Raw genomic sequence first — 25,010 nt, forward strand, 5'->3', positions numbered from 1 at the left:
TAAACACCTCCCTCTGCAACTAGATCCTGGGCTTCCTGATGGGCCACCCCCAGGTGGTAAGGGTAGGTAACAACATATCTGCCACGCTGATCCCCAACACTGGAGCCCCTCAGGGTGCGTGCTCAGCCCCCTCCTGTACTACCTGTTTACTCATGACTGCTTGGCCAGGCACGACTCTAACACCATCATTAAATTTGCCGATGACACAACAGTGGTAGGCCTGATCACCGACAACACCGAGACAGCCTATAGGGATGAGGTCAGAGGCCTGGCCATGTGGTGCCAGGACAACAACCTCTCCCTCAACGTGATCAAGACAAAGGAGATGATTGTGGACTACAGGAAAAGGAGCACCGAGCACGCCCCCATTCTCATCAACAGGGCTGTAGTGTAGCAGGTTGAGAACTTCATGTTCCTTGGTGTCGACATCACCAACAACCTAAGTACACCAAGACAGTCTTGAAGAGGGCACGACAAAACCTATTCCCCCTCAGGATACTGAAAAGATTTGGCATGGGTCCTCAGATCCTCAAAAGGTTCTACAGCTGCACCTTCGAGAGCATCCTGCCTGACTGGTTGCATCACTACCTGGTATGGCAACTGCTCGACCTCCGAACACAAGGCACTACAGAGGGTAGTGCGAACGGCCCAGTACATGGGGCCGCACATTAACTCTGTACCGGTACCCCCCTGTATATATTGCTATTTTTTACTGCTGCTATTTAATATCGTGTTACTTTTATTTCTTATTCTTATCCATATTTTTTAAACTGCATTGTTGGTTAGGGGCTCGTAAGTAAACATTTCACTGTGAGGTCTACACCTGTTGTATTTGGCGCGTGTGACTAATACAATTTGATTTGATTTGTTCTACATTTTGTTCTATGACATAATCTTCATCAGCTAATGTCACTTTGAATTGTGGGGCATTTATGTAATCCAAAATGCACATGAAGCAAAATAAAAGCTTCATAATGGTCATGTTAACTGACGGTTATTATATCATAGAACAAGATCTCCTAAACTTGTTTTAACCACAGACCTTATTTTCAGCGTTTATCCCCAAACCCAATTTTTCCCCATAGGAATTTTAATTTTTTTAACCATGCAAGTCAGTTAAGAACAAATTCTTATTTTCAATGACAGCCTGGTCAACAGTGGGTTAACTGCCTGTTCAGGGGCAGAACGACAGATTTGTACCTTGTCAGCTCGGGGGTTTGAACTCGCAAACTTCTGGTTACTAGTCCAACACTCTAACAACTAGGCTACCCTGCCGCCCAGTGGCTGAATGATCCAAAGGCAACTCATTTCCGGTTTTTATAGGACTACAAACTGGCGATCTTCACCTTCTTTCGGATTAATATATTTTTTTTCATCTGAGGATTAGGATATAGACTAGTATATTTCAAACCAAATAGAAGTTTGTAAAAATTGTAGAATTTTCTGTGTATTACAAAATGGGCCCAATGTTTTTACAAAATAATAAATATGCATAGCGGAACTGTCTTTCAATACAACTTCAAATACAATAGGCAAGTGGAAGTAGTAGTGCGTTTGTGTCGAATCTATTGGAAGACTACAATCCCAGGATTCCATTGAACGAGCATCACCGTGACAACCCGTGATGTATAATAACTCCTCCTCCGACACCTCCCCCATAACGCTTTGACATCTTGGATCAGCTGTTGGTCAGGTGAACACAGAACGGCGCTATGAATGAAGAGCAGTGAAGAAGGGGCTACAATAGAGAGACAGCGAAAGGATCCGTGTCATGATGGTGCTCGTATTGATTGTCGCAGGTCTTGGGGTGGTCGCACTGCTCATGGTTTTATTCGCACCCCACATTAGGTAAGAATAAACGCGTTTTTTATGTTCGAGGCTGTAGTCGATGCATCATCTGATTCTATGCTTGGCTAATTAGTCTAACCTCAATAGAAATGAATTACCGTCATTGGCAAGCTAAAAACGAAAGGATTGTGTTTTGCCATTGGGGTTAAGAAGACTATTGGCGGGAATGAATGGGTGAATCGACATCAACGTTGATGACGATGATCCAGATTATTTTTATGCAGTACAGCCTAGATCAACACTATTTTTTTTCCGTAATGAAGACAACCACATTTTTCAAAAATAACATTAATTTGTTGTTGTTTTGTGGAATAAAGGCTCTGTCAATTGAACATGGTTTATATGTCAATATGAGCAAATGATAATGCAATTCCTTAGGTAAGGAAGTGCTGTACAGTAGCGCGCTACAATATTTCATGACATGATTATGCACGACAGCGTTGCGCGCGTGGGCGGAGTTATATTTGTAACCATTATTGTTCGGTGAGACCAAGCCAGGTTTTGTGGCGTGACTTGAGTCGTACGATTTTGACGTTTGATCGTTGTTGCCAGAAAGTGATCTTGCATATTGAGTAACAATAATGTTGCATGTTGAACGATCAATAATAGTCATATAATAATAATAATAATAATAATAATCAACTTTACTGTCAAAAGAAAAAGTTGAACACATGTATCTCTATTCTGTAGCCTCAGGATGTATCCCAAATGGCGTCCTATTCCCAATGTAGTGGGGATGGGGAACTATATGGAGAATGGGGTTGTAACAGAAGCCCTGGTGTGGATTTCCACTATATGCCATGGCCAACCTCGCCAACACAGACAGGACTGATATAGAAGTTTGATTGTAGATAAATAAAAACAAATCCATGTTGTTTCTCTGTCAGGAAATACTCAGCAGGTGGAGCATGTATGTCTATGACTCGGCTGGACGGGAAGACGGTCCTGATTACTGGAGCCAACACTGGTATTGGGAAGGAGACTGCTCTGGACCTGGCTATCAGAGGTGACTAACGTTTACACAGGCAGCCCATTCTGGGTCTTTTGCCACTAATTGGTATTTTGACCAGTCAGATCTTATGCCAGTAATTGAGTAGAAGATCAGAATTGAGCTGCCTGTGTAAACTCTGCTAAATGATACCCTATTCCCCATATAGTACACTACTTTGGGGTCCTGGTCTTAAGTAGTGCACTTGAGGGTGTATGGCGCCATTTAGGACTCACTAATGGTCTTCCCAACAGTCATTCATGGTGAGGCCTCCTGTCCTTCATCACCACAAAGATAATGATAACAGAAGAAGAGAAGAGACCATTCAAGAAAGTATCAACGATGCTGATTATTGGTTATTATAATCTGGGTGGATTCGAGCCCTGAATGCTGATTGGCTGAAAGCCAAGGTATATCAGACTGTATACCACACCCCCTCGGGCCTTATTGTTTTATTGTCTATTGCCAGGTGCGAGGGTGATCATGGCGTGCAGGGATGTGGAGAAGGGTGAGGCGGCCGCAGCATCGATACGACGCATCTACTCTAAGGCAAACGTAGAGGTCCGAGAGCTAGACCTGGCTGATACCAGCTCCATACGGGCCTTTGCTCAACGCTTCCTCCGAGGTGAGCCTACTAACTCCATTCACACATCCCAAATCGCACCCTATTCCCTATGTAGTGCACTACTTTAGACCGGAGCCCTTTTCCCTATATAGTGCACTACGTTTGTCCAGAGCCCTATTCCCCTATATAGTGCACTACTTTAGACCAGAGCTCTATTCCCTATGTAGTGCACTACTTTAGACCAGAGCCCTATTCCCTATGTAGTGCACTACTTTAGACCAGAGCCCTATTCCCTATATAGTGCACTAATTTAGACCAGGGTCCTATTCCCTATATAGTGCACTACTTTAGACCAGGGTCCTATTCCCTATGTAGTTCACTAATTTTGTGCAATTTGGGACACTGACCTCCCCGTAACCTTTACAGTATATTACAGTATTTATTCTGGCGTTATTACAGTTTATTACAGTATTTATTCTGGCGTTATTACAGTATTTATTCTGCCATTATTGCAGTATATTACAGTATTTATTCTGGCGTTATTACAGTTTATTACAGTATTTATTCTGGTGTTATTACAGTATTTATTCTGGCGTTATTACAGTTTATTACAGTATTTATTCTGGTGTTATTACAGTATTTATGCTGGTGTTATTACAGTATTTATTCTGGTGTTATTACAGTTTATTACAGTATTTATTCTGGCGTTATTACAGTATATTACAGTATTTATTCTGGCCTTATTACAGTTTATTACAGTATTTATTCTGGTGTTATTACAGTATTTATTCTGGTGTTATTACAGTTTATTACAGTATTTATTCTGGCGTTATTACATGTTATTACAGTATTTATTCTGGCGTTATTACAGTATTTATTCTGGTGTTATTACAGTATTTATTCTGGCGTTATTACAGTTTATTACAGTATTTATTCTGGTGTTATTACAGTATTTATTCTGGTGTTATTACAGTATTTATTCTGGTGTTATTACAGTTTATTACAGTATTTATTCTGGCGTTATTACAGTATATTACAGTATTTATTCTGGCCTTATTACAGTTTATTACAGTATTTATTCTGGTGTTATTACAGTATTTATTCTGGTGTTATTACAGTTTATTACAGTATTTATTCTGGTGTTATTACAGTTTATTACAGTATTTATTCTGGCGTTATTACAGTATTTATTCTGGCGTTATTACAGTTTATTACAGTATTTTTCTGGTGTTATTACAGTATTTATTCTGACGTTATTACAGTTTATTACAGTATTTATTCTGCCGTTATTACAGTATTTATTCTGGTGTTATTACAGTTTATTACAGTATTTATTCTGGTGTTATTACAAGTATTTGTTCTGGTGTTACAGTTTATTACAGTATTTATTCTGGCGTTATTAGTATATTACATTATTTATTTTGGCGTTATTACAGTATTTATTCTGGTGTTATTACAGTTTATTACAGTATTTATTCTGGTGTTATTACAAGTATTTATTCTGGTGTTACAGTATATTACAGTATTTATTCTGGCGTTATTAGTTTATTACAGTATTTATTCTGGTATTACAGTATATTACAGTATTTATTCTGGCGTTATTAGTATATTACAGTATTTATTCTGGCGTTATTAGTATATTACAGTATTTATTCTGGCATTATTAGTTTATTACAGTATTTATTCTGGCGTTATTAGTTTATTACAGTATTTATTCTGGTGTTACAGTATATTACAGTATTTATTCTGGCGTTATTAGTTTATTACAGTATTTATTCTGGTGTTACAGTATATTACAGTATTTATTCTGGCGTTATTAGTATATTACAGTATTTATTCTGGCATTATTAGTTTATTACAGTATTTATTCTGCCGTTATTACAGTATATTTCAAGGCAAGCACTAATATTATAATGTGTTTACTCTGTAAAGCAAAGTATAGTATTGACTCTGTATCTGACCCCTACAGAGGTCAACCACCTCCACATCCTGATCAACAATGCTGGGGTCATGATGTGTCCCTACATGAAGACCAAGGACGGTTTCGAGATGCAGCTGGGGGTCAACCACCTGGGTGAGATTTTTAACAGACTCACTTCTAGGGATCTATGTCAATTTGTCTTTCCACAAACATGTTGACACAGCTGGGTAAATGTCCGATTGGAGACCAGGCAAGCAGCGAAGAAACTAGAGACAGATCGGCCTGCTACCAAACATATTATGACCGAGGACGAGACTCTGAGCTGGGCACAGCATCTGGCTGAGGAGGTCACCAGCATCAAGAACTCATTCCAGCAGAGGTTTGATCTCGTCAACAACTCTATTAAACAAGAGTAGTAGAGTCCAGGCAGAGAAGTGGATTGGTGCACTAGAACACCAGAGTAACACAGATGAAGAAGATGCACAACACCAGAGACCCAGACTGTCTGAAAACCAAGGTGACCTGGACCACAGACTGATGGGTGTGGACATAACATGCAGTGTGTAGTACCTCATGAAAGTCATGGGTGTTGCCCAACTGGCAACAGCACAGATCGGGTCCAGGAGGCTCCTCTGAACAGGGTCTATGACGTGGCCATACCCCTGGTGGATTGTACTACCACGATGTCTGGAGTTGGACTACCCTACTGCAGCGTATGATTTTTTTGACACTGCATTGGTAATCCAACGTGCCAGTTGGAGACAGCTGGACCTTATTTGTGTTCTCCCCATAACACACAAAACAATCTGCTCGGTTTGACAAACTGTTCTTGTTGAAGCAACATAGGTACTTAATGCCCTAACCCGGCAAAGTGCATGCAACTCTGGACTCTCCTGTGAGTAGTGGGTAGGCGGTTGAAATACCACTAAGATTAAAAGCTGGTTAGCATGTGATGATGAAAGCACCTTAGGTAAGAAGTTTGGCCCAAGCACTGCTTTAGATCCAATCTTCTGCTAAAGTGAGGCATGATGGGTAGATAGCGCATGTAATTCTCCAACACGTTTGGCTGAAACCATAGCCAGTAGAAAGTCAGTCTTGGCTAAGAGCTCCCATAGCTAAAGTCAAGACAGGCTCATAAATGATCGTAGAACAACATCTAACTCCCATGAGGGTGTGAAGCAGCCACCATTCATGAATTCAGATACTGGAGTGTGTGAGCCTGTTTGTGCACCAATCAGGTCATGACCCATAGAGATGGCTGCCACATACACTTTATTATTATATTTAAAAAATAAAATAATAATAATTGAACAAAATATTAAAATAAAATTAAAAAAATTGATCCAAAATAAACGGACATTCACAAACCGAAACAATTGATTGATTGAAACTGAGACCCCCATGGCCTGCCAACCGGTCCGAAAGGACATCGCAAGTATCAACCAGTCAGCAAGTCTGAAACCCCGCAGCCCCCATCCCTCGACTCAACACGCTAACGCGGCAACCTTAACCGTCACCAAGCACCACACTCCCTGAGATGGTCCACATACGGACTCAAATTCTGTCAAAGAAGTCTGATTTTTGTTTCTTTATACTATATAGAATCTATGTAGATGGGGTCTTCCCTGCAGCCGGAGGTCCCCAAGTTCTTCCCTGCAGCGGGAGCTCCCGGGGTTCTTCCTGCAGCCGGGAGGTCCCGGGTTCTTCCCTGCAGCCAGGAGGTCCCGGGGTTCTTCCTTTTCCAGCGGGAAAAGGGGTTCTGTGTTCTAGACCGGGAGCAAAGTCATTCCCCTGCATCCGGGAGGTCCCGTGGCATTTTGTATGCCGGAGGTTTTGGTTGTTTCTTTCTTGCCCGGGGCATTTTGTATGTTTGTTTATGTGTATTCCTCCCATTAACAATATTACATGTGTAGCCTGGGAGCCCCGGGGTTCATTTCCCTGTCATGACGGGACTATCACATTAATCTGATGACTGTTATTTATCGAATCAAACGGTTTAATTGTTACTCGATTTAAATTAATCATGTAACAATTAACTCATTAGGAATTTGGGGCACCACAGAAAACTAGTTACTATCTCCCGACTTAAACACTCAAGACATACATATCTTTTACATAAATATTAAATGTTAATTATTACTTCTCGTTCTGGAACGTTGCATAATCCTTGGATCCGCAAGAACCCTTCTGAATATTCAGTAGGTGTCACGGCTTTCGTTGTGGGAAGGAGGAGCGGAGCAAAATGCAGCGTAGTTGTGATTCATTTTATTTAATAAGGAAACTATACACGATTAAACTAACAAAATAACAAACGTACGAAAACCGAAAACAGCCCTATCTGGTGCAAAACACAGAGACAGGAACAATCACCCACAAACACACAGTGAAACCCAGGCTACCTAAATCTGGTTCCCAATCAGAGACAGTGACTAACACCTGCCCCTGATTGAGAACCAAATCAAAATCAAATCAAATCAAATTTTATTTGTCACATACACATGGTTAGCAGATGTTAATGCGAGTGTAGCGAAATGCTTGTGCTTCTAGTTCCGACAATGCAGTAATAACCAACAAGTAATCTAACTAACAATTCCTAATCTACTGTCTTATACACAGTGTAAGGGGATAAAGAATATGTACATAAGGATATATGAATGAGTCAGGCCAGACATAGAAATAGACAAACAAGACATCCAACATAGAATGCCCACTCAGATCACACCCTGACCAATCACACCCTGACCAATCAAAACATAGAAACATACAAAGTAAACTATGGCCAGGGCGTGACAGTATGACACAAATCAATTTGATTTACCCCTACTCGGATGGTATCGCGCTCTCTCTCCCCCGCTACTCTCTCCTCTTCCATCCTATCATCTCTTCCCTCTGCTCATACCTTCTCCAACCTATCTCCTGATTCTGCCTCCTCAACCCTCCTCTCTTCCCTTTCTGCATCCTTTGACTCTCTATGTCCCCTATCCTCCAGGCCGGCTCGGTCCTCCCTCCCCGCTCCGTGGCTCGACTGACTCATTGCGAGCTCACAGAACAGTGCTCCGGGCAGCCGAGCGGAAATGGAGGAAAACTCGCCTCCCTGCGGACCTGGCATCCTTTCACTCCCTCCTCTCTACATTTTCCTCCTCTGTCTCTGCTGCTAAAGCCACTTTCTTCCACTCTAAATTCCAAGCATCTGCCTCTAACCCTAGGAAGCTCTTTGCCACCTTCTCCTCCCTCCTGAATCCTCCTCCCCCTCCCCCCTCCTCCCTCTCTGCAGATGACTTCGTCAACCATTTTGAAAAGAAGGTCGACGACATCCGATCCTCGTTTGCTAAGTCAAACGACACCGCTGGTTCTGCTCACACTGCCCTACCCTGTGCTCTGACCTCTTTCTCCCCTCTCTCTCCAGATGAAATCTCGCTTCTTGTGACGGCCGGCCGCCCAACAACCTGCCCGCTTGACCCTATCCCCTCCTCTCTTCTCCAGACCATTTCCGGAGACCTTCTCCCTTACCTCACCTCGCTCATCAACTCATCCCTGACCGCTGGCTACGTCCCTTCCGTCTTCAAGAGAGCGAGAGTTACACCCCTTCTGAAAAAACCTACACTCGATCCCTCCGATGTCAACAACTACAGACCAGTATCCCTTCTTTCTTTTCTCTCCAAAACTCTTGAACGTGCCGTCCTTGGCCAGCTCTCCCGCTATCTCTCTCAGAATGACCTTCTTGATCCAAATCAGTCAGGTTTCAAGACTAGTCATTCAACTGAGACTGCTCTTCTCTGTATCACGGAGGCGCTCCGCACTGCTAAAGCTAACTCTCTCTCCTCTGCTCTCATCCTTCTAGACCTATCGGCTGCCTTCGACACTGTGAACCATCAGATCCTCCTCTCCACCCTCTCCGAGTTGGGCATCTCCGGTGCGGTCCACGCTTGGATTGCGTCCTACCTGACAGGTCGCTCCTACCAGGTGGCGTGGCGAGAATCTGTCTCCTCGCCACGCGCTCTCACCACTGGTGTCCCCCAGGGCTCTGTTCTAGGCCCTCTCCTATTCTCGCTATACACCAAGTCACTTGGCTCTGTCATAACCTCACATGGTCTCTCCTATCATTGCTATGCAGACGACACACAATTAATCTTCTCCTTTCCCCCTTCTGATGACCAGGTGGCGAATCGCATCTCTGCATGTCTGGCAGACATATCAGTGTGGATGACGGATCACCACCTCAAGCTGAACCTCGGCAAGACGGAGCTGCTCTTCCTCCCGGGGAAGGACTGCCCGTTCCATGATCTCGCCATCACGGTTGACAACTCCATTGTTTCCTCCTCCCAGAGCGCTAAGAACCTTGGCGTGATCCTGGACAACACCCTGTCGTTCTCAACTAACATCAAGGCGGTGGCCCGTTCCTGTAGGTTCATGCTCTACAACATCCGCAGAGTACGCCCCTGCCTCACACAGGAAGCGGCGCAGGTCCTAATCCAGGCACTTGTCATCTCCCGTCTGGATTACTGCAACTCGCTGTTGGCTGGGCTCCCTGCCTGTGCCATTAAACCCCTACAACTCATCCAGAACGCCGCAGCCCGTCTGGTGTTCAACCTTCCCAAGTTCTCTCACGTCACCCCGCTCCTCCGCTCTCTCCACTGGCTTCCAGTTGAAGCTCGCATCCGCTACAAGACCATGGTGCTTGCCTACGGAGCTGTGAGGGGAACGGCACCGCAGTACCTCCAGACTCTGATCAGGCCCTACACCCAAACAAGGGCACTGCGTTCATCCACCTCTGGCCTGCTCGCCTCCCTACCACTGAGGAAGTACAGTTCCCGCTCAGCCCAGTCAAAACTGTTCGCTGCTCTGGCCCCCCAATGGTGGAACAAACTCCCTCACGACGCCAGGACAGCGGAGTCAATCACCACCTTCCGGAGACACCTGAAACCCCACCTCTTCAAGGAATACCTAGGATAGGATAAAGCAATCCTTCTCACGGCTTTCGTTGTGGGAAGAGAAGCGGAACAAAATGCAGCGTAGTTGTGATTAATTTTATTTAATAATAAGGAAACTATACACGATTAAACTAACTATGGCCAGGGCGTGACAGTATGACACAAATCAATTTAATCATTTGTTTATTAACTAACTAAATAATAACATAGAATATACATACACACTTACATGAGATAAAACTTAGTGACTGACAAGATATGACGGCTTGTTACACATATGGAGAGGAGGGGGTAGGTAAAGAGAGGGGGAGAGACAACACTTGATACATTTGGAGGCTCATGGAAATATTAACGCTTACCACCGCTCATTCTGTTTAGAAATGCAATCTATACTTATACACGTAGCTGTCTTTCTCTGTTGATCTCAATGGGTCTTATGGAGGAGTGGTTGTTGGGAATAGATACTTCAGATGTACCAACTGTTGTCTGTGGTGATTCTTCTTCCCACCTCGTGTCTTTTTAGTCAAAGTTCTATGACCTATTTTACATGCACAGCTGCAGACTGTGAATATTTCTGGTCTCAAGGTGACGTTTTATCTTCTCTTCTTGTGTTGAAGTTGAGAGCTTCACAGAAACTCACCATTTCAACATGTAGACTATCATCTCACGTCTTTTGGTATCAATGGTTGATTAATTCAGGGTTCAGCTCTCAACCATTTTATACGCTCAGTTGTAACCCGGCAATGTACGGGTCTCACCATTTCATGGTGAGAGGTGAAGCCACCGCTGGTCTTGTAGTTGTAACCATTTGTAACGTTCAGTTCGCGCTGTACTTTGGCTGTCCTATGTTAATTATTAGTGAGTCCTTTTAAGCACCCTGGCAAAAGGGGGCGAACTCTGGAGCTCACTTGGGCATGACTGACTAGTTTATATGAAAACAATTATCTAATTAGAAAAACTAAAATCCACAGTTCTATTTAAAAAAATATATACTCTCATACGTAATAATTTACTTTATACAACACTTAGATGTAAAATCTTGACAGAATGCGTGTCCTTCCTAAGTCAGTTACTTTATCATACCATCCTTAATGACATCACAAAATAATAAACAATGACAGGATTATTCTTTACATCCCCCAAACCATTCTTAACATTCCTGTCTTATGAATATTGTTAGCGGCAAGAGTCTCTCTGTAACAAAGAGATTTCAGTTTTCCAATACTGCAGGGCAAGGAAGAAAGTTCGCTAAATTTCTGTCCCAGTGTTAAGTGGGTGTCAAGACTGGCACAGCCCCCACCCTGTTGTCTTGGCTGTGTGCTTAGGATCTTTGTCCTGTTTGAAGATGAACCGCCCCAGTCTGAGGTCCTGAGCGCTCTGGAGCAGGTTTTCATCAAGGATCTTTCTGTACCTTTGCGCCGTTCATCTTTTCCTCGATCCTGACTAGTCTCCCTGCCGCTGGAAACATCCCCACAGCATGATGCTGTCACCACCATGCTTCACCGTAGGGATGGTGCCAGGTTTCCCCACAGCATGATGCTGTCACCACCATGCTTCACCGTATGGATGGTGTCAGGTTTCCCCACAGCATGATGCTGTCACCACCATGCTTCACCGTAGGATGGTGCCAGGTTTCCCAGCATGATGCTGTCACCACCATGCTTCACAGTAGGGATGGTGCCAGGTTTCCCCACAGCATGATGCTGTCACCACCATGCTTCACTAGGGATGGCCAGTTTCCCACAGGATGGTGCCATGCTTCACCGTAGGGATGGTGCCCCACAGCATGATGCTGTCACCACCATGCTTCACCGTAGGGATGGTGCCAGGTTTCCCACAGCATGATACTGTCACCATGCTTCACCGTAGGGATGTTGATTCCCCCACAGCATGATGTCACCACCATGCTTCACCGTAGGGATGGTGCCAGGTTTCACAGCATGATGCTGTCACCACCATGCTTCACTGTAGGGATGTTATTGGCCAGGTGATGAGCGGTGCCAGGTTTCCCTCCAGACGTGAGCGCTTGAAATGAAGGACAAAGAGTTCAATCTGGATTTCATCAGACCAGAGAGAATCTTGTTTTTGCCATGATCAGAGTCCTTTTAGGTGCCTTTTGGTAAACTCCAATCGTGCTGTCATGTGGCTTTTACCGAGAAGTGGCTTCTGTCTGGCCACTCTACCATAAAGGCCTGATTTGGTGGAGTGCTGCGGAGATGTTTGTTCTTCTGGAAGGTTCTCCACAGAGGGAACTCAGTAGCTCTGTCAGCGTGACCATTTGGTTTTTGGTCACATCCCTGACCAAGGCCCTTCTCCCCAATTGCTCAGTTTGACCGGGCGGCCATCTCTAGGAAGTCTTAGTGGTTCCAAACTTCTTCCATTTTAGAATGATGGAGGCCACTGTGTTCTTGGGGACCTTCAATGCTGCAGACATTTTTTGGTACCATTCCCCAGATTTGTGCCTCGACACAATCCTATCTCGGAGCTCTACGGACAATTCCTTCGACCTCAGGGCTTGGGCAGCTAGCCTTAACGGTACTAACCATGTACAAGTAGTACTTCAATGACATAAGTGTTTCATTCAACATGATCCTAGTATTATTTCCTTTCTGACAAGGCAACAGCATCATATTATTGTTTACTCCTGGTAGGTCACTTCCTGTTGCCCTATGACATAAAAACAGTGTTCTATTCAACAACTCCAATAGTTTATTTTCTGATATTAGGATATTATACTCTGATCCTTTGTTGCAGTACAACACGGATTGCATCATGTGTTGTTGTTTACTGTTTCTTCCTGGTAGGTCACTTCCTGTTGACGTACCTCCTGATTGGCCTGCTAAAGCGGAGCGCACCGGCCCGCATCGTCGTGGTTTCATCCCTGGCTCATAACTTTGGCTGGATCCGCTTCCATGACCTCCTCAGTCAGGGCAGCTACAACAGCGGCCTCGCATACTGCCAGAGCAAGCTGGCCAACGTCCTGTTTGCTAGGGAGCTGGCCCGCAGACTCAAAGGTAGGGTGGGGGAGAGAGGAAGAGAGGGAGGGAGGGAGAGAGAGAGGGGAAGAGCGAGAGGGAGGGAGGGAGGCAGGGGGAAGAGCGAGAGGGAGGGAGGGAGGGAGGGGAAGAGCGAGAGGGAGGGAGGGAGGGAGGGAGGGAGGGAGGGGAAGAGCGAGCGAGAGGGAGGGGAAGAGCGAGCGGGAGGGAGGGAAGGGAAGAGCGGGAGGGAGGGAGGGGAAGAGTGAGAGGGAGAGAGGGTGGGGAAGAGCGAGCGGGAGGGAGGGAAAGAGCGAGTGAGCGGGAGGGAGGGAAAGAGTGAGCGAGAGGGAGGGAGGGGAAGAGTGAGCGAGAGGGACGGAGGGGAAGAGCGAGTGAGCGGGAGGGAGGGGAAGAGCGAGAGGGAGGGAGGGAGGGAGGGGAAGAGCGAGAGGGAGGGAGGGAGGGGAAGAGCGAGCGGGAGGGAGGGAGGGAGGGAGGGAAAGAGCGAGCGGGAGGGGAGGGGAAGCGCGAGTGAGAGCGAGCGAGAGGGGAGGGAGGGGAAGAGCGAGAGGGAGGGAAGGTGAGAGAGCGGGAGGAAGGGAGGGGAAGAGCGAGGGAGGGGAAGAGCAAGGGAAGGGGGAAGAGCGAGCGAAGGGGAAGAGCGAGGGAAGGGGTTAAGGGAGGGGAAGAGAGAGCGAGGAGGGGGAGGGAGGGGAAGAGCGAGAGGGAGGGAAGGGGAGAGAGCGGGAGGGAGGGAGAGAATTGCAACCTGCCACGTGGATTTATTAACACACAAAATAAACTGAGGAATAGTGGCCATGCACATAGACTTTCAATGAGAAAACACACCCAAAAGACATGATCAGAAAGGCAAAACCATATTTATGACGGTACATGCTACAGTGCATTTGGAAAGTTTTCCCACATTTTGCAACGTTATAACCTTATTCTAAAATGGATTAAATAAAACAATCTACACACAATACCCCACAATGACACAATACCCCACAATGACTCAATACCCCACAATGACTCAATACCCCACAATGACACAATACCCCACATTTAAGTCATTTACATTTAAGTCATTTAGCAGACGCTCTTATCCAGAGCGACTTACAAATTGGTGAATTCACCTTCTGACATCGAGTGGGAACAGCCACTTACAATAGTGCATCAAATCATTTAAGGGGAGAAGGATTACTTATCCTATCCTAGGTATTCCTTGAAGAGGTGGGGTTTCAGGTGTCTCCGGAAGGTGGTGATTGACTCTGCTGTCCTGGCGTCGTGAGGGAGTTTGTTCCACCATTGGGGGCCAGGAGCAGCGAACAGTTTTGACTGGGCAGAGCAGGAAACTGTACTTCCTCAGTGGTAGGGAGGCGAGCAGGCCAGCGGTGGATGAACGCAGTGCCCTTGTTTGGGTGTAGGGCCTGATCAGAGCCTGGAGGTACTGCGGTGCCGTTCCCCTCACAGCTCCGCAGGCAAGCACCATGGTCTGTAGCGGATGCGGAGCTTCAACTGGAAGCCAGTGGAGAGCGGAGGAGCGGGGTGAGCGTGAGAGAACTTGGGAAGGTTGAACACCAAACGGGCTGCGGCGTTTTGGATGAGTTGTAGGGGTTTAATGGCACAGGCAGGGAGCCAGCCAACATGAGTTGCAGTAATCCAGACGGGAGATGACAAGTGCCTGGATTAGGACCTGCGCCGCTTCCTGTGAGGTGGGTCGTACTCTGCGGATGTTGTAGAGCATGAACCTACAGGAACGGGCCACCGCCATGATGTTGGTTGAGAACGACAGGGTGTTGTCCAGGATCACGCCAAGGTTCTTAGCGCTCTGGGAGGAGGACACAATGGAGTTGTCAACCGTGATGGCGAGATCATGGAACGGGCAGTCCTTCCCCGGGAGGAAGAGCAGCTCCGTCTTGCCGAGGTTCAGCTTGAGGTGGTGATCCGTCATCCACACTGATATGTCTGCCAGACATGCAGAGATGCGATTCGTCACCTGGTCATCAGAAGGGGGAAAGGAGAAGATTAATTGTGTGTCGTCTGCATAGCAATGATAGGAGAGACCATGTGAGGTTATGACAGAGCCAAGTGACTTGGTGTAGCGAGAATAGGAGGGGCCTAGAACAGAGCCTGGGGGACAACAGTGGTGAGAGCGACGTGGTGAGGAGTCAGATTCGCGCCACGCCTGTAGGAGCGACCTGTCAGGTAGGGACACAATCCAAGCGTGGGCCGCGCGGAGATGCCCAACTCGGAGAGGGTGGAGAGGAGGATCTGATGGTTCACAGTATCGAAGGCAGCCGATAGGTCTAGAAGGATGAGAGCAGAAGAGAGAGAGTTAGCTTTAGCAGTGCGGAGCGCCTCCATGATACAGAGAAGAGCAGTCTCAGTTGAATGACTAGTCTTGAAACCTGACTGATTTGGATCAAGAAGGTCATTCTGAAGTAGATAAGAAGGGAGAGCTGGCCAAGGACCGCATTTCAAGAGTTTTGGAGAGAAAAGAGAGAAGGATACTGGTCTGTAGTTGTTGACATCGGAGGGATCAGTGTAGGTTTTTTCAGAAGGGGTGCACTCGCTTCTCTTGAAGACGGAAGGGACGTAGCCAGCGGTCAGGGATGAGTTGATGAGCGAGGTGAGGTAAGGGAGAAGGTCTCCGGAAATGGTCTGGAGAAGAGAGGAGGGATAGGGTCAAGCGGGCAGGTTGTTGGGCGGCCGGCCGTCACAAGAAGCGAGATTTCATCTGGAGAGAGAGGGAGAAAGAGGTCAGAGCACAGGGTAGGGCAGTGTGAGCAGAACCAGCGGTGTCGTTTGACTTAGCAAACGAGGATCGGATGTCGTCGACCTTCTTTTCAAAATGGTTGACGAAGTCATCTGCAGAGAGGGAGAAGGGGGAGGAGGATTCAGGAGGGAGGAGAAGGTGGCAAAGAGCTTCCTAGGGTTAGAGGCAGATGCTTGGAATTTAGAGTGGTAGAAAGTGGCTTTAGCAGCAGAGACAGAGGAGGAAAATGTAGAGAGGAGGGAGTGAAAGGATGCCAGGTCCGCAGGGAGGCGAGTTTTCCTCCATTTCCGCTCGGCTGCCCGGAGCTCTGTTCTGTGAGCTCGCAATGAGTCGTCGAGCGCTGAGCGGAGGAGGACCGAGCCGGCCTGGAGGATAGGGGACATAGAGTCAAAGGATGCAGAAAGGGAAGAGAGGAGGGTTGAGGAGGCAGAATCAGGAGATAGGTTGGAGAAGGTATGAGCAGAGGGAAGAGATGATAGATGGAAGAGGAGAGAAAGGGGGAGAGAGAGCTAAGGCTGGGACATGCGATACCATCCGAGTAGGGGCAGTGTGGGAAGTGTTGGATGAGAGCAAGAGGGAAAAGGATACAAGGTAGTGGTCGGAGACTTGGAGGGGAGTTGCAATGAGGTTAGTGGAAGAACAGCATCTAGTAAAGATGAGGTCGAGCGTATTGCCTGCCTTGTGAGTAGGGGGGAAGGTGAGAGGGTGAGGTCAAAAGAGGAGAGGAGGGAAAGAAGGAGGCAGAGAGGAATGAGTCAAAGGTAGACGTGGGGAGGTTAAAGTCGCCCAGGACTGTGAGAGGTGAGCCGTCCTCAGGAAAGGAGCTTATCAAGGCATCAAGCTACATGATGAAGTCTCCGAGGGAACCTGGAGGGCGATAAATGATAAGGATGTTAAGCTTGAAAGGGCTGGTAACTGTGACAGCATGGAATTCAAAGGAGGCGATAGACAGATGGGTAAGGGGAGAAAGAGAGAATGACCACTTGGGAGAGATGAGGATCCCGGTGCCACCACTCCCGCTGACCAGAAGCTCGGGTGTGCGAGAACACGTGGGCGGACGAAGAGAGAGCAGTAGGAGTAGCAGTGTTATCTGTGGTGATCCATGTTTCCGTCAGTGCCAAGAAGTCGAGGGACTGGAGGGAGGCATAGGCTGAGGTGAACTCTGCCTTGTTGGCCGCAGAGATCGGCAGTTCCAGAGGCTACCGGAGACCAGGAACTCCACGTGGGTCGGCGCGCTGGGACCACCAGATTAGGTGGCGCGTCACGCGGTGTGGAGCGTTTGTATGGTCTGTGCAGAGAGGAGAGAACAGGGATAGATACACATAGTTGACAGGCTACAGAAGAGGCTACGCTAATGCAAAGGAGATTGGAATGACAAGTGGACTACACGTCTCTAATGTTCAGAAAAGTTAAGCTTACGTAGTGAAGAAACTTATTGACTAAAAATGATTGAAATGATACAGTACTGCTGGAGTAGGCTAGCTGGCAGTGGGAGGCTGGGGTGCGTTGTCGAGTGTAATAGTTTCTTTGTAGGCTAGCTGGCAGTGGCTACGTTAAAAGAACGACAATAGCTGGCTAGCTTGACTAAACTACACAACTTAATCAAGTCGTTCCGCTACGATCAAACAAATCAAAGTGTAATAGTTTCTACAGTGCTGCTATTCGCTAGGGCTAGCTAGCAGTGATGATTGCGTTACGTTACGTTAAAAGAACGATAATAGCTGGCTAGCTAACCTAGAAAATCGCTCTAGACTACACAATTGTCTTAGATACAAAGACGGCTATGTAGCTAGCTAGCTACGATCAAACAAATCAAACCGTTGTACTGTAATAGTTTCTACAGTGCTGCTAGTCGGGGGCTAGCTGGCTAGCTAGCAGTGTTGATTGCGTTACGTTACGTTAAAAGAACGACAATAGCTGGCTAGCTAACCTAGAAAATCGCTCTAGACTACACAATTGTCTTAGATACAAAGACGGCTATGTAGCTAGCTAGCTACGATCAAACAAATCAAACCGTTGTACTGTAATAGTTTCTACAGTGCTGCTATTCGGGGGCTAGCTGGCTAGCTAGCAGTGTTGATAGCGTTACGTTACGTTAAAAGAACGACAATAGCTGGCTAGCTAACCTAGAAAATCGCTCTACACTACACAATTGTCTTAGACGTTAGCTAGTTGCTTAGCTAGCTGCTGGGCAGATAGCAGTGTAGACTACGGGACGACGGAATACGATAATTACGCAATTATCTTTGATACAAAGACGGCTATGTAGCTAGCTAAGAAGAAATTGCTAAGATTAGACAAATCAAACCGTTGTACTATAATGAAATGTAATGAAAATGTAATGAAAGGTTATACTACCTGCGGACCGAAGTGTAGATGCGACCGCTCGCTCCAACCCGGAACCCCACAATGACACAATACCCCACAATGACTCAATACCCCACAATGACACAATACCCCACAATGACTCAATACCCCACAATGACTCAATACCCCACAATGACTCAGTACCCCACAATGACTCAATAGCCCACAATACCCCACAGTGACTCAATATCCCACAATGACGCAATATCCCACAATGATGCAATACCCCACATTGATTCAATACCCCACAATGGCTCAAAACCCCACAATACCACACAATGACAAAATGAAAACAGGTTTTTATAAAAACAAAAATACTTTATTTACACAAGTTTTCAGACGCTTTGCTATGAGACTCAAAATGGAGAAAAATTAATTAGAAATAAACTTATTTACATAAGTATTCAGACCATTCGTAATGAGACCAAAAATGGAGCTCAGGTGCATCCTGTTTCCATTGATCATCCTTGAGATGTTTCTACAACTTGACTGGAGTCCACCTGTGGTAAATTCAATTGATTGGACATGATTTGGAAAGGCACACACCTGTCTATATAAGGTCCCACAGTTGACAGTGAAGGGTACCAAAACATTTCTGCAGATGGTAGAGTGGCCAGACGGAAGCCAATCCTCAGTTAAAGGCTGATGAAACAAAGATTGAACTCTTTGGCCAGAATGCATCACATCTGGAGGAAACCTGGCACCATCCCTATGGTGAAGCATGGTGGTGGCAGCATCACATCTGGAGGAAACCTGGCACCATCCCTATGGTGAAGCATGGTGGTGGCAGCATCACATCTGGAGGAAACCTGTCACCATCCCTATGGTGAAGCATGGTGGTGGCAGCATCATGCTGTGGGGATGTTTTTCTGCGGAAGGGACTGGGAGACTAGTCAGGATCGAGGGGAAAGATTAAAGGAGCAAAGTAGAGAGAGATCCTTGATGAAAACTTGTATCAGTGCGCTCAAGATTTCACCTTCCAACAGGACAACAACCTTAAGCTCACAGCCAAGACAACGCAGGAGTGGCTTCGGGACAAGTCTCTGAATGTCCTTAAGTGGCCCAGCCAGAGCCCGTTCTTGAACCCGATCAAACATCTCTGGAGAGACCTGAAAATAGCTGTGCATCAACGCTCCCCATCCAACCTGACAGAGCTTGAGAGGATCTGTAGAGAAGGAAGGGAGAAACTCCCCAAATACAGGTGTGCCAAGCTCGTAGCGTCAGACCCAAGACGACTAGAGGCTGTAATCGCTGCCAAAGATGCTTCAACAAAGTACTGAGTAAAGGGTCTGAACACTTATGTAAATGTTATATTTCTGTTTTTATTTTTCTGCATTTGCAGAACTGTCTAAACCTGTTTTTGCTTTGTCATTATGGGAAATTGTTCTTCTCAATACAATATATTTTAGAATGAGGCTGTAAAGTAACAAAATGTGGAAAAAGTGAAGGGGTCTGAACGCTTAATAAAAATGGAAATGCAACAATCACAAAGATTTTACTGAGTTACATTTCATATAAGGAAATCAGTCAATTGAATTAAATTCATTTGGTCCTAATCTATGGATTTCACATGACTGGGCAGAGGTGCAGCCACCCACTGGGGGTTTTCTCTAAAACAACGTTAATTTCGCTAATGTTAAATTCTCTGGCAACTGCTGCAGTCAAGCATGCCAATTGCACGCTCTCTCAACTTTTAATTTTTTTAATTTTACCTTTATTTAACCAGGCATGTCAGTCAACTTGAGACATCTGTGGCATTGTGGCACAAAACTGCACATTTTAAAGTGGCCTTTTATTGTCGCCAGCACAAGGTGCACCTGTGTAATGATCATGCTGTTGAGTCATATTCTTGATATGCCACACCTGTCAGGTGGTTGGACTTTCTTGGCAAAGGATAAATGCTCACTAACAGGGACGTAAACAAATTTGTGCACAAAATCTGGAGCGAAATACGTTTTTTTGTGCGTACGGAACATTTTCTGGGGTCTTTTATTTCAGCTCATAAATCATCATTTTTTTACATTTCACATTTTTATATTTTTGTTCAGTTACCAATGTGTCTCAGGGGTTTGGGGATCAAGCGAAAAGCCTGACATTAGCTTGGTAACTGAATCCTCTCTTCTTCCCTCTCTCCAGGTTCCAGTGTGACGGTGAACTCTGTCCACCCGGGGTCGGTGTGTTCAGACCTGGTACGCCACTCCACCATCATGTCTCTGCTGTTCTCTCTGTTCTCCTTGTTCCTGAAGAGCCCTCGGGACGGGGCCCAGACATCCATCTACTGCGCTGTGGCAGAGGAGCTGCACTCCCTCACCGGGAAGCACTTCAGGTGAGATTACAGTATGAAGTTCTGACCCCTCGACCCTCAGCGTTTTAGATGGAACTGGGATTCCAATGGCTCTGTGGGTTATAGTGCTGAGTGATTTTAGTGCTTTTTGAGATCGTTTCGGCTTGATCTATGAAAAAAGAATCACTGTTTTCAGTTTTGGATAATAAAAAAAATGCCTTTTGCATTATGTGGGTTGACTGCTGTGACACAGAATAAAACAATGAATAGTTCCATGATGGTAGTGACTGCCCATTACTGTTTAGCACCGATTAACCTTCATTTATTTTAATAATATTATTTCAGATGTTTTATTTGATGACTTAATTATTTAATTCCAAGTTGTCATCATCTCTATAGAGCTGCTGTCTGACAAGAAAAATCACAATTTTAGTAGTTCTTCGAAGTACATAAGGCATTGTTTTATGACTGCTCAATACCAAACTATCAATCACTTTGATCGTGTATTTTCAGGTAGCGATACCTCAAAGCAACTGCTCTCTATCCCTCTTAATTGCGAGTTCTTCTGTCTCTCCGTTTCCGTGCTCCCCGCATAGACCAGACAAGTAGACGAGCAATGGGTTATGGTTATTGTAGTTAATTACCACATTTTCTGCGCGTTAACAATGTAGAATATTGGCCTGTCGGAAACTTCATTGCGCATTTCAGACGTGATCTGATTCATCTCTAGAGAAACTGTGCATTGAGCTCACAGAAAAAAAACTAACGAAATGGAATCCAAATACTTGAATCGATGGCGTTGACCAAATAGTTGTTTAAAAAATGAAAAAATGACACATTTCGGATAATCGCTCAGCACTAGGTGTTGTGGGTTAGAACAAGGTGTTGTGGGTTAGAACAAGGTGTTGTGGGTTAGAACAAGGTGTTGTGGGTTAGAACAAAGTGTTGGGGGTTAGAACAAGGTGTTGGGGGTTAGAACAAGGTGTTGGGGGTTAGAACAAGGTGTTGGGGGTTAGAACAAGGTGTTGGGGGTTAGAACAAGGTGTTGGGGATTGGGGGTTAGAACAAGGTGTTGTGGATTGTGGGTTAGAACAAGGTGTTAAGGGTTGGGGGTTAGAACAAGGTGTTAAGGGTTGGGGGTTAGAACAAGGTGTTGAGGGTTAGAACAAGGTGTTGTGGGTTAGAACAAGGTGTTGTGGATTAGAACAAGGTGTTGGGGGTTAGAACAAGGTGTTGGGGTTAGAACAAGGTGTTGGGGGTTAGAACAAGGTGTTGTGGATTGTGGGTTAGAACAAGGTGTTAAGGGTTGGGGGTTAGAACAAGGTGCTGAGGGTTAGAACGAGGTGCTGAGGGTTAGAACAAGGTGCTGAGGGTTAGAACGAGGTGCTGAGGGGTAGAACAAGGTGCTGAGGGTTAGAACAAGGTGCTGAGGGTTAGAACAAGGTGCTGAGGGTCAGAACGAGGTGCTGAGAGTTAGAACGAGGTGCTGAGGGTTAGAACGAGGTGCTGAGGGTTAGAACGAGGTGCTGAGGGTTAGAACGAGGTGCTGAGGGTTAGAACGAGGTGCTGAGGGTTAGAACGAGGTGCTGAGGGTTAGAACAAGGTGTTGAGGGTTGGGGGTTAGAACAAGGTGCTGAGGGTTAGAACAAGGTGCTGAGGGTTAGAACGAGGTGTTTAGGGTTAGAACGAGGTGTTGAGGGTTAGAACGAGGTGTTAAGGGTTAGAACGAGGTGTTGAGGGTTAGAACGAGGAGTTGAGGGTTAGAACGAGGTGTTGAGGGTTAGGGGTTAGAACAAGGTGCTGAGGGTTAGAACAAGGTGCTGAGGATTGTGGGTTAGAACAAGGTGATGAGGGTTAGAACAAGGTGCTGAGGGTTAGAACGAGGTGTTGAGGGTTAGAACAAGGTGTTGAGGGTTGGGGGTTAGAACAAGGTGCTGAGGATTGTGGGTTTGAACAAGGTCCCACATAGGCCACTTAATACATACTCTGTCAATTTTGACAGTTCTGTGAGTCACTATGGAGTAAACACCTGCTAGATGACCAAATAATTTATTAGAAACATTCTACTTTCATTTGATGACAGAATAAATCAAAAGGGAAGCACTGCTCATGCAGATAACTAAAGTCCTCTTCCTCCTGCTCACACTCTCTCTCAGTGACTGTGCCCCGGCCTTCGTGGCACCCCAGGGGAGGAAGGAGGAGACAGCCACGAAGCTGTGGGACGCCAGCAGTGAGCTCCTGGGCATCGTCTGGGACGACTGATCTGAACCACCCTGATAACACTATCCACAGCTTGCATCGCCAAGTGCACACTATTCCCTTTATAGTTCACTACTTCCGACCAGGACCCACAACCTTGTTCCCTGTCTCAATTGCTTCCGCATAGGAACGAGCCGGCTAGTAGACGAAATTAGGGCCCACGGGGCTCTGGTCAAAAGTAGTGAACTATAGATTAGCGCTCACACTATATATAAGGTGCCATAGGTGACGCAACTAGGCTCTCTGTTCTCAAATCATTATCATTTCATGACATTAATTAACCTCAAAACTACAGTTATCCCAACGGGACTTGAGGAATTGGGTAGGAACCATAGAGGTTGAAAGACGCCGTAATGGCACAGAGATGAGTCCTCTATCTCTATGGTAGTAACTGTAAAATGAGTCCTCTATCTATCTCTATGGTCGTAACTGTAAGGTCAAATGCATTACTGTACTGTGAAGGGTCTAGTCAGGGCATAACCAGGTCTAGCCAGGACATAACCAGGTCTCGTCAGGGTATAACCAGGTCTAGTCAGGGCATAACCAGGTCTAGCCAGGGCATAACCAGGTCTAGCCAGGACATAACCAGGTCTAGTCAGGACATAACCAGGTCTAGCCAGGACATAACCAGGTCTAGCCAGGACATAACCAGGTCTAGCCAGGACATAACCAGGTCTAGCCAGGGCATAACCAGGTCTAGCCAGGGCATAACCAGGTCTAGCCAGGACATAACCAGGTCTAGCCAGGGCAAAACCAGGTCTAGCCAGGGCATAACCAGGTCTAGCCAGGATATAACCAGGTCTAGCCAGGATATAACCAGGTCTAGCCAGGATATAACCAGGTCTAGCCAGGATATAACCAGGTCTAGCCAGGATATAACCAGGTCTAGCCGGATATAACCAGGTCTAGCCAGGACATAACCAGGTCTAGTCAGGGCATAACAAGGTCTAGCCAGGATATAACCAGGTCTAGCCAGGATATAACCAGGTCTAGCCGGATATAACCAGGTCTAGCCAGGACATAACCAGGTCTAGTCAGGGCATAACAAGGTCTAGTCAGGACATAACCAGGTCTAGCCAGGACATAACCAGGTCTAGTCAGGGCATAACAAGGTCTAGTCAGGGCATAACAAGGTCTAGCCAGGACATAACCAGGTCTAGCCAGGACATAACCAGGTCTAGCCAGGACATAACCAGGTCTAGCCAGGACATAACCAGGTCTAGCCAGGATATAACCAGGTCTAGCCAGGATATAACCAGGTCTAGCCAGGACATAACCAGGTCTAGCCAGGACATAACCAGGTCTAGTCAGGGCATAACAAGGTCTAGTCAGGACATAACCAGGTCTAGTCAGGGCATAACAAGGTCTAGTCAGGGTATAACCAGGTCTAGTCAGGGCATATTACAAACCATTTGTTTTGTATCTTATTATATTACAAACCATGTAGATTCAGCTTTATGTTTGGTTGCTTTTAAGCTTGCCTTTTCTAAACCATTGCAAGCAGTTATATATCCTCCTGTTTGTTTGTTCCATTTCTTTCCCCTCTCAGCATTCACCACATGTTAAACTGCCAAGATTGTCTATTTTATACAAATGTGAAACATGCCTTTTTCTACATTTTAGGGTTGGAAGATTCCTGATTTTATGAAGGAACAGAAAGGAAATCTGGGAATCCTTCAACCAGGAATTTGGGGAAATTATTCAGAAATGTGCAACCCAACTACATAGCAGTCATGTCAGGAGTTGAATGTTTACATCTACTGTAAATAAAGATTAAATGTTACTAGCTACTTTTCCTAATATCGGTTTGTTTAGTAACACAAATACATGTAATGAGGAACGATTCAAATACCTCACACTCTTTAATTACCTCTCTGGCTTCCAACATGGCCACTATAAGACAGACAGTAGCCCTCTGGGCTTCCAACATGGCCACTATAAGACAGACAGTAGCCCTCTGGGCTTCCAACATGGCCACTATAAGACAGACAGTAGCCCTCTGGGCTTCCAACATGGCCACTATAAGACAGACAGTAGCCCTCTGGTCTTCCAACATGGCCACTATAAGACAGACAGTAGCCCTCTGGTCT

The 25,010-nt window shown here is 45.9% G+C and overlaps 1 protein-coding gene across 1 annotated transcript; it reads left to right on the forward strand.

Annotated features, from left to right (window-relative positions):
- The first annotated feature begins 1,656 nt into the window (after positions 1-1,656).
- Positions 1,657-24,710, forward strand: LOC135534139 (retinol dehydrogenase 12-like). The gene is made up of 7 exons (XM_064961261.1): positions 1,657-1,848; positions 2,736-2,854; positions 3,306-3,461; positions 5,371-5,475; positions 13,058-13,267; positions 20,514-20,703; positions 22,818-24,710. The coding sequence occupies exons 1-7, from the start codon at positions 1,772-1,774 to the stop codon at positions 22,921-22,923; spliced, it is 963 nt and encodes a 320-aa protein (XP_064817333.1). The 5' UTR covers positions 1,657-1,771; the 3' UTR covers positions 22,924-24,710.
- The last annotated feature ends 300 nt before the right edge of the window (positions 24,711-25,010 follow it).

The sequence above is a fragment of the Oncorhynchus masou genome, unplaced genomic scaffold (genome assembly GCF_036934945.1).
Source record: "Oncorhynchus masou masou isolate Uvic2021 unplaced genomic scaffold, UVic_Omas_1.1 unplaced_scaffold_3065, whole genome shotgun sequence".
Lineage (NCBI taxonomy): Eukaryota > Metazoa > Chordata > Actinopteri > Salmoniformes > Salmonidae > Oncorhynchus > Oncorhynchus masou.

Coding starts and splice junctions, on each gene's coding strand:
- LOC135534139 (XM_064961261.1), top strand. CDS start 1,772: ATGATGGTGCTCGTATTGATTGTCGCAGGTCTTGGGGTGGTCGCACTG. Junction 3,462..5,370: donor TGCTCAACGCTTCCTCCGAG/GTGAGCCTACTA, acceptor TGACCCCTACAG/AGGTCAACCACCTCCACATC. Junction 5,476..13,057: donor GCTGGGGGTCAACCACCTGG/GTGAGATTTTTA, acceptor TCTTCCTGGTAG/GTCACTTCCTGTTGACGTAC.